Source organism: Vicugna pacos, chromosome 9 (assembly GCF_048564905.1).
Source record: "Vicugna pacos chromosome 9, VicPac4, whole genome shotgun sequence".
NCBI classification, from domain to species: Eukaryota; Metazoa; Chordata; class Mammalia; order Artiodactyla; family Camelidae; genus Vicugna; species Vicugna pacos.
The window spans coordinates 4,669,085-4,682,150 of NC_132995.1; the positions used below are offsets into that span (position 1 = coordinate 4,669,085).

Here is a 13,066-nt window from a genome sequence, read left to right on the forward strand (position 1 = left end):
AATGCTGTGATATTTGCACATAACCTATGCACATCCTCTTGTACACTTTAAATCACGTCTGGATTATTTGCAGTACCCAATACAATGTAAACAGCTGTCAGCATGCCACAAACTCAAGTTCTGGCGTTTAGAGTTTTCCGGATTGTTTTTCTCAAGTATTTTCGACCTGTGGGTGTGGAACGTGAGGATACAGAGGGCCAACAACTCTGTGGAGAAGGGAGAAGAAAACTGTTTTATTCTTACAAACCTACTTACCTGGACTGAGGTAGCCAGTGGGCCAACTCCGGCCTGCTGCCAGACAGGGCTTGGAGGTGGTGGCTTTTCATTGAAATGTAATTCCTACACCATAGAAGTCACCCTTCCATGGTGTACAATTCCATGGGTTTTAGCAGACTTACAACGTTGTGAAATCATCTCCAGTAATTCCGGGATGTTTCATCACCCGGAAAAGAAACCTGATACCCATTAGGCGGTCACTTTTTATTGCCCATGGCCCCCACCCACCACCACCCCTCAAGGTCTCAGCCACTAATCTACTTTGTCTCTACAGATTTGCCCCGTCTGGACATTTCATGTAAATACAAACATACAATATACAGCCTGTTTAAAAAAATTGTAGTTTAGTTGATTTACAATGTTGTGTTAGTTTCTGGTGTACAGCAAATGATAGTTATATTTTTTCAATATAGGTTATTACAATAGGTTATTACTGTTACACAGTATTACCTTGTTGTTTATCTATTTTACATATGTAGTTTATAACTGCTAATCCCAAACTTCTAATTAATCCCTCCCCCATCCCTATCCCCTTAGGTAACCTAAGTTTATTTTCTGAGTCTGCTTGTTTTGTAAATAAGTTCATTTGCTCCATTTTTTATATTCCACATATAAGTGATATCATGTATTTGATTTTCCCCATCTGACCTACTTCAGTTAGTAGGATAATCTCTAGGTCCATGTTGCAGCAAGTGGCTTTATTTCACTTTTTATGGCTGAGTAATATTCCATTGTGTATATATACAACTTTTTTATCCAGTCATCTGTCCATGGACATTTACGTTGCTTCCGTGTCTTGGCTATTGTAAATAATGCTACTATGAACATTGGGGTGCATGTATCTTTTCAACTTGAGTTCTCCTGATATATGCCCAGGAGTGGGATTGCTGGGTCATACGGTAATTCTATTTTTAGTGTTTGAAGGAACCTCCATCCTGTTTTCCATAGTGGCTGCACCGAACTACATTCTCACCAACAGTAACACACGGCCCTCTGTGTCTGGCTTCTTTCACTTAGCACCTGTTCTCCAGGTCCACCCGTGTTGCAGCCCAGGTCAGCACTTTGCTCATCTACAGCTAAGCAACGTCCACTATATGGGTGTGCCACATTGTATTTGTCATTCATCAGCTGATAACCATGTGAGTGGGATCCACATTTTGGCTCTTGTGAACAATGCTGTTACCAACATTTGCATACAAGTTCTTGTGTTTTCAATTCTCTTAAGTATATACCTAGCAGTGGAATTGCTGGGTAAAACGGTAACTCAGGGGGACTGCCGGCATGTTTTCCAAAGTGGTGGCAACATTTTACACTCTCGCCAACAGTGTCTGAGGGTTCCAATATCTCCAACTTCTCACCAAACACGTGTTATCTTCTGCAGTAATAGAAATTTTTGTATGTTGATCTTCTATCCTGCAAATCTTGCTGAATGTGTTTATTAGCTCAATTTTTTTTTAGTGGATTCCTTAGGAATTCCTATATACAAGATCATGTCATCTGCAAACAGTTTTCCTTCTTCCTTCCTTTCCAATCTGCAAGCCTTTTCTTTTCCTTAACTATTCTGGCTAGAATGTCCAGTACAATGTTGAACAGAAGTGACAAGAGTGGACATCCTCATCTTGTCCCTGATCTTACTGGGAAGTATTCAGTCTTGCACCAGTGTTACATTAGCTGTGGGGGTTTGGAGGCGCCTTTTATCAGGGTAAGGAAGTTCCCTTCTATCCCCAGTTTGCTGAGTGCTTTTATCACAAAAAGGTGTTGGATTCTGTCAAAGGCTTGTTTTTGCACCAGAGGCGATGGTGTTGCATTTTCTTCTGCTGATCTGGTGCAGTATGTTGATTTTCCTGATGTTAAACTCACCCTGAAGGCTTGGGATAAATTCCATTTGCTCATGGTGTGTAATTCTTTTTTGTGTTGCTAGATTCAGCTTGTCAATATTTTTGAGGATTTTTGCATCTATGTTCCTAAGAGATAATGGCCTATAGATTTTTTTTGTTTGGTGTTTCTGTTTGGTTTTAGTTACCGGGGTTAATACTGGCCATAGAATAAGCTGGCAAGTGTTCCCTCCCCTTTGATTTTTTGAAAGAGTTTGTGAAGAACTGGTACTTAATTCTTTAAATGTTTTGGCAGGATTTAGTGAAGCCATCTGGGCCTGGACTTTTCTTTGTGTATAGTTTTTTTTTTCATTATTAATTCAATATATTCCTAACACAGAACATTTCTGCTGTGCCTTATTCCATATAAAAGGGATAAAATTCTAAACAGCAGTTTAAGTCAGGTTTTGTCACCAGAGCAGTTCAGGTCAGACCAGGTTTTGCCCCGACGACTCACGAAGAAGGATCTCTACATTGAGCATGATGACTTAGAGAGCAGGACCCGCATCTCCCACAGTGCTACTAAGCCAGCCATGCCTCGCTCTTCCTCGTCTAGCTTGTAGGGCCAGCTTCCTTCCTTAGCTGGTCCCAAAAAGGATCTTAAGGTACCAGAGGAAAGTAAGGCATTTTTTTTCTTCTGGGAGATCTGTGGAGTTCTGGTCAGGTCAGTCTGTAAGAGCACACATCACACACCCCAAACACTCTGGGTCTGTTCCCTCATCTGGAAAACACAGCTGAACAGAGGACTAAAGGGAGTGGCTGGTGCAGGGACTGATTTCCTGCAGACAGGAGGGTGGATGACAGGCATGCGGGGAGATTTCAGATATTCTGATTAGAACCAAGGACAAGAGAGTCAGGGCCTTCCTTCCGGCTGCTCCTTGGGCAATTTCTTGTGGGTTTGAAAAGGGGAAGTGGCATCAAGTCTGCCTCCTCAATGTCTCTGCCCTATGTCCTGGACCACAGCCCCACTTGAGGTCTTGTCCTCGACTGCATGGACCATCATCCCAGGGAGGAGTGGGTAATGAGGCTGGGAAGATTTGAATCCTGGTTGCCAAGGTGACTGCATCCTTCCTGTTACTCCCTGAATCCAGGTGTCACCAAGTCCCAATCTGTCTCCTTGGGAATCCATCTTTCTGTCACCCTTCTTGCTGGCTACCTCCCTAACTCCACAGTACGGGTTCCAGCTAAAATCTCTTTTCTCACTTAGACCAGAATCCTCCCGCGAGTCTCAGCCTCAAGTCTCCCCACTTCAACTCTGATGCTGTCATTCCTCTGCCAAAGCCCTCTGTGGCTGCTTCTGCCTTCCAGGATAAAGTTCACATCTTCAGCTTGCTCCAAGGAACTCTATTCACCCTGGAGTCAGCCTCATCCCCTTATGCTGCTGACGCCTCTGCATGTGAGCAGAGGAGCTAAGCTGGAACTCAGAGTTTGTCTCAGGACCACGTATGGTAGGACTGCTGCCTTGGCAGCCTCCACACACCGCACCTGCAGGTCTGACGTCTTGAGTGGGCCCCTCCCATGCTGGCTCTGGGCTTGGCCACAGGACTTGCTCTGGCTCGTGGTGCAGCAGAGGTTTAAGTTCAAGCAGCACTTGTAAAGTGGGACTTGCTCTCTGGCAAACTGCCGTGGAGCCATGAGCCATCAGATAAAAGAGGTCCAGCCACCCCGGAAGGGCCACATGGTGAGAAATGCTACACTGGGCCTCGGTGGAGGCACCAACCCGGGAGTGAAGAAGTCCTTGTCAACACTGCAGCCCCGGGAGACATCACATGGAGAGGAAGCACCTTCCCAACGAGCCAAGGTGAGGCCGCAGAACTGTGAGGAATCACACATTTCACTGTTTTAAGTCACTGAGCTTGGGGGATGGGTTGTTATGCAGTAAAATGGAAGTGGAGCCCCAGGGATCATCACGTGAACGCTCCTTCAGCATTTACTGGTAGCTTGCTGACCAGGCTTGAGCAACGTCACACTGAACGTGATCACACTGCCCTCCTCCCAATCTCAGGCACTCTTCACTCCCTCAGTTCTTCAAATGTTTATAGCCCAGGAAAGGCACACTTTTGTCGGGTGGGGGTTGGGAGACTGAGTTTAAACCACAGGTCCTGCTCTTACGAAACTCATGTAAGCTAATAACAGGAGGAATAGGGTCTCCCTCACCCTCATCCCGCAGGGTTCAATCTGGTCTAGCAAACAGCAGAGAGGCAGTGACATGATAGCTGAGGAGCTGGTGAAGTAGCCCTGTCATCCAATGCCAACTTCCCCTCCACCCTGCTAAGCCAGGATTCTCTCAGGCGCCACATCCTCTGTAAACCTTACACGCACCACCATCCACCACGTCTGGGCTCCTCTCTCTGGGGCTCTTTGGTCCCTGCACCAGTTAGAATTCGGGTGACCTGCAGGTAACAAAAGCCCCAACAGTTTACCTTTCCCAGGGGACTGGTAACTGGTGTGGATCTTCAGAGCATCAGGAACCCAGGCTGCTCCTATCTGGTTCTGCTGCCTTGCTGGGTCCACACGCTGAAGATAGCTTCCCGGCCTGGGATGGCTGCTCCCACTCTGGCCATCGGATCCACATGCCGGAGCACAGGAAGGAGGAGAGGAGGGGGAGCACATCTCCCCAGGGAGGAACACCTCCTAGAAGCTGCACGTACCGCTTGTTACTGGCCAGAACGTAGACACACCACCACACCGAACTGTAAGAGACCCTGGGAAAATACCTTGAACCCAGGCACGTGCCCAGCGAAAACTCAGAGTGTCTGTATCTAGTAAAGAAACATACATCGTGAGACAACTGGTTCTGTCTAACCTCAGTCCTCTGCCTGCTCCCCACTACAGCCCTGATTACCCGAGACCCCCGCAGGGCCAGGGCCCAGCCCGCAGGGGGCTCTCCGGCAAGCTAAGACTAACCCTGACCCTCCTGTCTCATGCCACATACTTGTTACTCATCTTACGTGTATTTACTCAGTCTTTACACTGGCCCCATGACCTGGATTCCACTGTTACCCCTGTTTTACAGAGTTTTGTAAACTGAGTTCAAAGAGACTGGGCAACCTACGTAGCAATTAACTGAAAGAACTAGAATTTGGACACAGGCAGCCTGGCTCCAAGGCACCGGCCCTTCACCACTGCAAAACTGAACTGCAGATCAGGACTGCCGGCCAGAAGCACCTCGTGGACCCTCCATCCGAGACCAGCTGCACTCCCAGCGGCTTCTCAGACAATTCCCCCAACTCGCAGGACACAGGTGTGGCAAGCCCAGTAATTGGGTCCTCCCCAGAGAAAAGGCTGAGACTGTGGCCCTGGGCTGGTGCCAGTGACTAAGACCAGAGGACCAGCTACTTCTAGACCTTTATTTCTCTGTGAAAAGGGGAAAAAAGGAATAAAATAAAAACGGCACAGTTGACACAAAAAAACCACAGAGGGGAAGGGACAGGGGGTGAAGTAGATGGGGGAGGGGTCCCCATTACAGCGCAGGAGCCAGCAACCTGGGGTGCTCGGAATCTCTCCCCCAGCGCAGGCGGGAGCGGCCCCTCCCTCCCAGGGTCACTGCCCTGTCCCACCTTGTGTCCCCCCAGCCCCTGAGAGGTGGACGGTGAGAAGTCAGATTCCCAGGCTGGGAGAAGAGGAACCGTGCTGGGGGAAGGGGCCTGGGATCAGACCATGCACAGGGAGTGACAACCAAAGGCCCCCCACCGTCTCCCCGAGGGAGGGGCTTTGTGGGGGAAGGGCAGACACCAGAGGCCGGCGTTGGCTCCTCTTCCAGCATCAGGCGAGAGACAGGACTAGGGGAACAGAACAGGTGGGAGTCAGATCTGCAGCTGGCCCTCCGCCCACAATTGCTCCTGCCTCTCCCCCTCCCCAGGAGCTGCTGCTCCCAGGCCTAGTACAGACCCCCGACCCTGCCACCCCTCCAAGTTCTCAGCGCCTTACCAGTCAGAGCCTCCTGGGCAAAGTACTTGACGTCCACGTCCTGGTCCTGGGTCAGCTTCTCTAGGATGGGCTTGACTTCGCTCTGCAGGGTGCTGGAAGGGGAAGAGGGAGGGGTCAGCCCGGCGGACGGGGGCACAAGGTGTGCACAGACACAGACACCAAGTGAAGTAAGAGTCTCTGAGGCCAGAGATATGATGGAAGGTTGGATGTCTGACAAACCAGGACAGTGGTCCCTGGGGCCCACAACAGGGAGATCGGACAGTCTGGGAAAGCAGGGCAGAGGCTCCAGAACCCACAAGTCTGAGCCTCAGCAAAGGGAAGCCTTTCATCCATTTGACACATTTCCTGAGGCCTACTGCGCACCAGGTGTGAACACAGCGGTAAATCCAACCCTCCTGATTCTCGCCCAGAGCCTGGGCTTGAGGAAGACAAACACCAAACTGATGACGAGTATCAGGAGTGGCAAGTGCCCAAGAGGCGGTCGTGGGCCCCACAGGAAGGGGCCCAGGGAAATGTGTCTGCACTGACAGTTATTCGGGGAAGTGAAGGTGGACTTCAGAAGGAAACTAAAGGTGTACGCCCTGGACAGACAGAGGGAGAAATCAAGAGATGCGGGCTTCACATGTCCCCGTCCAGCGGACAGCCAGCGCCGCCACCCCATGTAACACCATTATTCTCACTTCTATCATCCACAGCCCTTTATCTATTTTTGAAGTTGGTATCAATGGAATCATCCCAGGACAGTTTTCTCGGGCCGGCTTCTCACACACACGTCTATGGGTCAGTGGGGTGGGGTGGACAGCAGGAGTCTCTTCATCGCTGCCTAGTCTCCCACCGTATGAACAAACCCCAACTGATCCACTGGACTGTCAACGCGCACCTGCGCCGTTTCCACCCCATGGCTAATATGACTAAGGCTCACAAACATTCTTTTATTAGAAACAAGCAGTCACTTCTCTTGGATGCACACACAGGAGAGGACATGCAGGCTCACGGGCGGACGTCTGATTAGCTTCACTCGATTTTACCAATTTTCAGTCACTGTGCCCATTTACCATCTACAACCCCACCGGCAATATCAGAGTTCCAGTCGTTCCCCCCACACCAGGCTGCTCCTCACCACCAGCTGTGCACCGAGCTTTTTTAAGGTTAGCCCTTCCGACCCAGCCACCCATGGAAAGTAGCCCCAGTTCCCTCCTGAACTGCGGTGGCCCCTGCTGTTCTGTAGGTGAGGGTTTGTTTCTGTGCCCTGCACTCTGTCCCACTGAGCTACCTGAATGCTGTGCAGACACCTCGCTGTTTAATTCCGGTGGCGTCATGCTAAGAGTCGCTATCTAGCAGTGTAAGCCTTCCACCTCTGTTATTCTTTAGGACGAGCGTGCTTATTCCAGGCCTTTGAATTTTCATGTTAGCTCCAGAATCAACCATTTTCCATGAAAGAACCTGCTGAGACTGACTGAGATTAACTAACTGTATAGGTGAACCTGGGAACCAACGCGCCCGTGAATATTACACAGGTCTTCTTTCATTTCTCAAAGCCACGTTTTACAGTTCTCAGTAGAGGTATTTACGCAGCTTTCATTACATTTATTCCTTGGTATTTGATGTTCCTGGTACAACTGTACGTTACACACACACGTTAATTTTATTTTCTAGAGATTTGTTGCTCGTACACAGAACTGCCACCTCTCACCCCCCCACCAGGTGAGGCAGGCCATGGGAATTCTCATTCTACTTTTGAAGAAAGTAAGACCTCAAAGTCACACAGCGAGCAGAGAGAAGTGCTGGGCCTCAAACTCTAGGCTCTACATTCAAAGGTCAGAGATTAAGATGCCTAAAACCAGCCACGTGTGAAGGAAGATCCAGGCCTCACCTGTTGTCCAGGATAGGCCCTATCTTCTGTAGGGATTTGGCCACGTTGAAGCGGACGTTGGCAACAGGGTCCCCAGCCATGCGCAGCACTGTGGGCAGCATGTGCTTGGTGGTGATGTCCTGCCCACAGACCTCAGACAGCACCTGGAGGCCAGTAAGGAGCAGAGGGCCATGACCCAAAGTTCACGGCTAACTGCCATTTCTCCCTCCCTCTGACCAGGCCACTGTGGTGACTGTCAGGCCTGAGGGTGGAGCTGAGCAACTCGGGAACTCGGAGCCCAGTGTGCCCGCCCTGAGGGCAGAGATGGAGTTCCCAACTCCCCTGACGCCCTCCTACCACCACTGTCTCCCTGCCCTAGAAGCGCCCCAGCCCACACTGCCCCAGTCCCGTCTCCCCATCCTCGCATTTCCCTTCTTCTTCAGGGGATAGGACTTGATTCCTAACTTCCTTCCTCAGTGCAGTGGTCTCTGAAGTAGGGCATGGGAAGAAAGCATCAGAACACTTAGCTATGTTAGTTTTTAAATCCTAGCCTTTAATTTCTAGTCACGTGCACGGTGTGTTTAAGTGACCAGACCGGAGCACTTTCTGCACGTTGCGGAGCTGTTCTGAATGCACTGCGTGTATGACCAGATTGAGCCTCACAGCCTCGTGAACCTGGTGCTGTAATCAACAGCATGAGTCCTCTACAGGTGAGGAAACGAGGCACTAAGCAGTGAGGTGATTCTCTCGAGGTGCGCAGCTAACACATGGCAAAGCTGGATTAAAAAAGTAGGTCTGATTCGAGAAGCTGCACATTTAGCCATTACACCATGAATAGATACACACACATTTTGTGGGGAAGGAGAGGGTGCTCAGAGAGGTCTGGCAATCACTTCTTCGACGGGCCATGTCTCCCACCACGCAGGTCCCCACCCCCGGGGGCCCCAGCCCCTGGCCTGCTGCTCCCCAAGGACTCATCCCTGCAACCCCAGATCCCATCGCTTCCCCGTGCCTGGTGCCCCCCTTGAGGACCCTCTGCCACCCCTCCTCTCCCAGGTGCTCCGCCCCCAAGGGACCGGCCAGTGGGCAGGTGGGCGTGCTCACATTGATGCAGAAGAGAGTAGTCATGCGGTGCAGGTAGTTGGGGTCGCCGGACATGGCCAAGACCTTGGGGATGATGGTGGCATGGGCCCAGTCCTTCCCAAACTTCTCCACCAGCTTCTTCAGGTTGCTGGTGGCCGCCTCACGGATGGCGTAGACTGCAGAAGATGAAGGAGAGGGGGCGGTGACTCAGGAGGTGGAGGACTGAGGTGGGCAGAGTAACAGTCACACTCACTACTGTCTACCTAGCCCTAGGTCCAGGCCACATGTGAATCGACAAACTCCAAGACAAAGAAAGGGCTCAATGGATGCTAAATGTCGCAGCACCTTTTCTATAGCCCCAAGATACAGATGACAAATGGAGACTCTGAGAAGTGACCTGCCCAAGCAAATGATTTAGTACTTAGTACATGGAATGGAGCCTGTTACAGACAAATGTTAACTTTTACTTTTACTACTCTTTAGTGAAAACAATAAGCAATTCTCACAATGGCCCCAAAAGACTGGAATGAGAAGTCCCATGTTTTACAGAATGAGTGTGGGCTGAAAGATGGCAAGTGACTTGCTTAAGCTTTGACAGCCCGGAGGTAAGATTCAAACCCAGGCTGTCTGCTCGGTGGCCCTCAGCCTCCCCACTATTCCAGGCAGGCCCTGGTGACCCGCTGCGCCAGCCTGCTACCCTGCACCTCTCCAGGACTCTGACAGGCAAGGGAGCTGGTCTACGCGAGCATCTGCGAGCTCAACTCCAGCCTCCCCCACTCCTCCTACCAGCCCCAGGCAGCCCTCCCATGCATCCTTCCCGGAGCCCCAGTCTCCTGCCAGACACTGGGGTACTCACCATGATCCACCAGCCAGGCCATGCACAAGGAGTTGAGTTTCTCATCAAAGAACTCCACCCCCTGCGGAAGACAAGGAGGTAAGGGATCAAGGAAGACTGGTTTCCAGCGAACCCCAGGGGATCCACACCCACCCCACATGGACGGGACACTTCTCACCTTCACCTGAGGGGCTCCTTTCTCTCCTCTTGCTCACTGAATTCTATCCATCTGATAAGGCCCCGTTTCCCGCGTGCCTTCCTCTGACTCCCCAGTCCTCACATCTTCCACTGAGCCCTTATGGCCCCCGTCACCCTGGCACAGCCCCGGACACAGCACATGGTGACCAGATGGCCCTGGTCCCAGGCCTCCGCCCTCACCAGCTGTCCAGCCAGCAGAGGCATGTACTCGATGATGGCCAGCCGCACCCGCCACTTGGCATCCTCAGCCAGCTCCACGATGGCAGGGAGCAGGGACTGGGACAGCTGCCGGATGCCGATCACCTCGTTGACACAGTCCAGATTGGAGATGATGTTCAGCCGCACCTCCGGGCACTGAGGGGAGGACAGGAGGCTCTGAGAGAAGGCACTGCACAAGGCAACAACCCGGGACAGGGGGAGAGTGTTCAACCGCAGCACCTTCGTAAAACAAACACCTGAGGGCAGACCACTACCTCCCAAGCCCGCGTCCGGCTCTGGGGACACGTTAAAGGCCCGCACAAAGCAAGCACCGTGACTGTTACTACGGGAAGCAACTTCTCACATCTCGTACCAGCAGACAAGAAATGTTCAGCTGTTCTGAAGAATCTGCAGGAACCACTGCACAAAAACACGGTACCCGGGAAAAACAGACAAGGTAATAACCCCGGCTCTACTGCTTGCTACAAGGGACTTAACCTTTCTGGAGATCGGTCTGTGACATGGAAACACCCATCTAATCCCAAAGGGTGGCTGAGGCTATTAAAGTGCCTGCAACAGTGTCTGATTCACAAAGGGCTTGACGTGTGGGAGTTTACTGTCTTCATCATTTCTGTTACTTTTACTCTCTCTGCTAGTCTCCGCGTGCTGTAAGGAGCAAGTCTTATTCACCCTTATTGTCCCACTACCCAGCAGTTTCTGGACCATCGTAGGGGCTCAATACATGTCTGCTGAAAGAAAAAAAATGAAGGAATAGAGAAATATTTTTGAATCCCTAGTGAGTTACCAATATTACAAACTCTGATTTACAATATGTGCATACATACAAGTATGCCCCACTTTTCAAAAGTTCACTTTACACCACTCTGCGTTTATGAAAGACCGACACGAGTCCTTGCTTTCACCAACCAAGAGAAATCCAAAGAAGGTTTTTGCTTTTACAAAAAAGAAGACTGCTTCTTTGCTTCATGCCATTTCAGCTTATGACAGGTTTCACAGGAACACTCTACCTCAGGATAGCCGGGTAACCTGTCCCCCATCTGCTTCCACAAAACATATGAAGCAATGTATCAAAAAAAGGGCACATAAACACAATTAGTTCTTGTTAATCAAAACTGGATCCCCACTGGAGCCCTGTCCTACTTCACATATTCCTGGACAGCAGGCAGCACAGTTAGTTCTACACCGCCCTCCATGAGCTGTGGGGTGAGAAAGCGAGCACTTCATGAAATGAAGCGATGAAGTAAGCCAGTGCAGTGAAGGGCTAACCCGGCAGGCCCAAGGCTGCTCAAACGTGGCACGTTCCAAAGGGAGACGATCGCTAAGCATCCGCAACATCCAGCCTGAGGAAAAGGTCTCCGTTCACCCGGGGACCTGGGCCATGCCTGACAGGTTATGCTAACAATGTGATTTATGGTGGGGGCCTTGGGTCACGTGGCATCAACTTGACCTCTGCAGGGGCTGGAAACAGGGCGCCTCCATTCCAGGCCGATGTGACCAACCCCAATGAAAACCCCAGAAGCCAGGGCTGGCGCACGTCCTTAGCTAGCAGTCTCCTCATCTGCCGTCACGTGTCGCTGCTGGGAGAGCTAAGGGCCGGCGGTGTAACTCCACCGGGAGAAGGTAACTGGAAACTCGCGCCTGGTCTCTCACGCACCTTCTCCCTTTGCTGATGTTAGTCTGTGTCCTTTCACTCAACAGCAGCCATGAGTATAACAGCTTTTCCAACTTCTGAGGGCTGTTTTGGCAAGTTAGTAGACCGAAGGGTGGCCGTGGGGACTAAGACCCAGCAGGCGGTGAAGAAGAGTAATGACAACCCCTGGGAGGACGAAACAGCCCCAGCTGGTGGCTCCAAAGTGAAATTTCCCAAGAGGCCCTCCAACAACGCCTTTGAGAAAAGCATGTAAGTCCCTCTTTTCCGTATCTAAAATAATAAAATCCTCCTTCAGGCACGGAAGGCAGCCAAGTTCCTGCTAGCTGGTCTGACGCCTAACGGAGAAACCTCAGAACCAACAGTGTCCCTCCCTACACTGGGTTAAAGCTTCTTCTAAAGCCAAGGATACGCAGGGAGAGGACAGGAACCGTCCCAGTGCTAATCAGCCTGTTGGTTTCACTTGTCTGCTACGCTCAGTTGTTTACATGAATATCGTAAACACAAACGATTCAATTTCACCACTTACTTATGCTAAAAGGACTTTGTATCCAAGGATTCTAAAAGCCTCAATTGACATAATGGTAAATAAGAGCTGTTTACCCATTCTTTCTCTAAAGAAAGATTTCTGCGGTGGAAACTGCCACTGTATTCTGGGGTCTCGATTACAGCATCTGAGCCTGAACTTCAATAAACATGAACTATCACGGCAGCTACATGATCACGGAATCCTGGGACTGCCCGTCTCGGAAGGTCTCTGAGGGTTAAAGCCAGAGAGAGAGAGAGAGAGAGAGAGAGAGAGAGAGAGAGAGAGAGAGAGAGAGAGAGAGTGTGTGTGTGTGTGTGTGTGTGTGTGTGTGTCCATCGTGTGTGTGTGTGTCCATCGTGTGTGTGGCCATCGTGTGTGTGTGTGTGTGTGTGTGTGTGTGTGTGTGTGACCATCGTGTGTGTGTGTGTGTGTGTGTGTGTGTGTCCCTACTAGTACAGAATCAGAACGTGCAAGACAACTGCTCAACAAACCAACGAGTGAACGTGTAGTCCATCATGCCTGCAAACATTCAACTCACTGGTGATCTGGGTGTTTGTTGGAGATCCTAGGAGATTCCTGGCCAGTCTGGAAAAGCAGCTGCCCCACCTGTCACCTCCAAGCG

General features: G+C 50.7%; 2 protein-coding genes across 2 annotated transcripts in view; both read right to left on the reverse strand.

The window, feature by feature from the left end:
• The window catches only part of LOC102543642 (vomeronasal type-1 receptor 4-like), a 41,641-nt gene extending 36,298 nt beyond the window's left edge, over positions 1 to 5,343 (reverse strand). The window contains exon 1 of the mRNA XM_006208394.3: positions 4,574 to 5,343. The gene's annotated coding sequence lies outside the window, so the exon portion shown is untranslated. The remainder of the gene's footprint in view (positions 1 to 4,573) is intronic.
• Positions 5,344 to 5,486: 143 nt separating this feature from the next.
• PPP2R1A (protein phosphatase 2 scaffold subunit Aalpha) overlaps positions 5,487 to 13,066 on the reverse strand; it is a 30,695-nt gene continuing 23,115 nt past the window's right edge. The window contains exons 10-15 of the mRNA XM_072968509.1: positions 10,229 to 10,402; positions 9,872 to 9,932; positions 9,037 to 9,191; positions 7,954 to 8,096; positions 6,081 to 6,172; positions 5,487 to 5,932 (exon numbers count right to left, since the gene is read on the reverse strand). Of these exons, the coding sequence (XP_072824610.1) occupies positions 5,916 to 5,932; positions 6,081 to 6,172; positions 7,954 to 8,096; positions 9,037 to 9,191; positions 9,872 to 9,932; positions 10,229 to 10,402 (642 nt within the window). The 3' untranslated portion in view covers positions 5,487 to 5,915. The remainder of the gene's footprint in view (positions 5,933 to 6,080; positions 6,173 to 7,953; positions 8,097 to 9,036; positions 9,192 to 9,871; positions 9,933 to 10,228; positions 10,403 to 13,066) is intronic.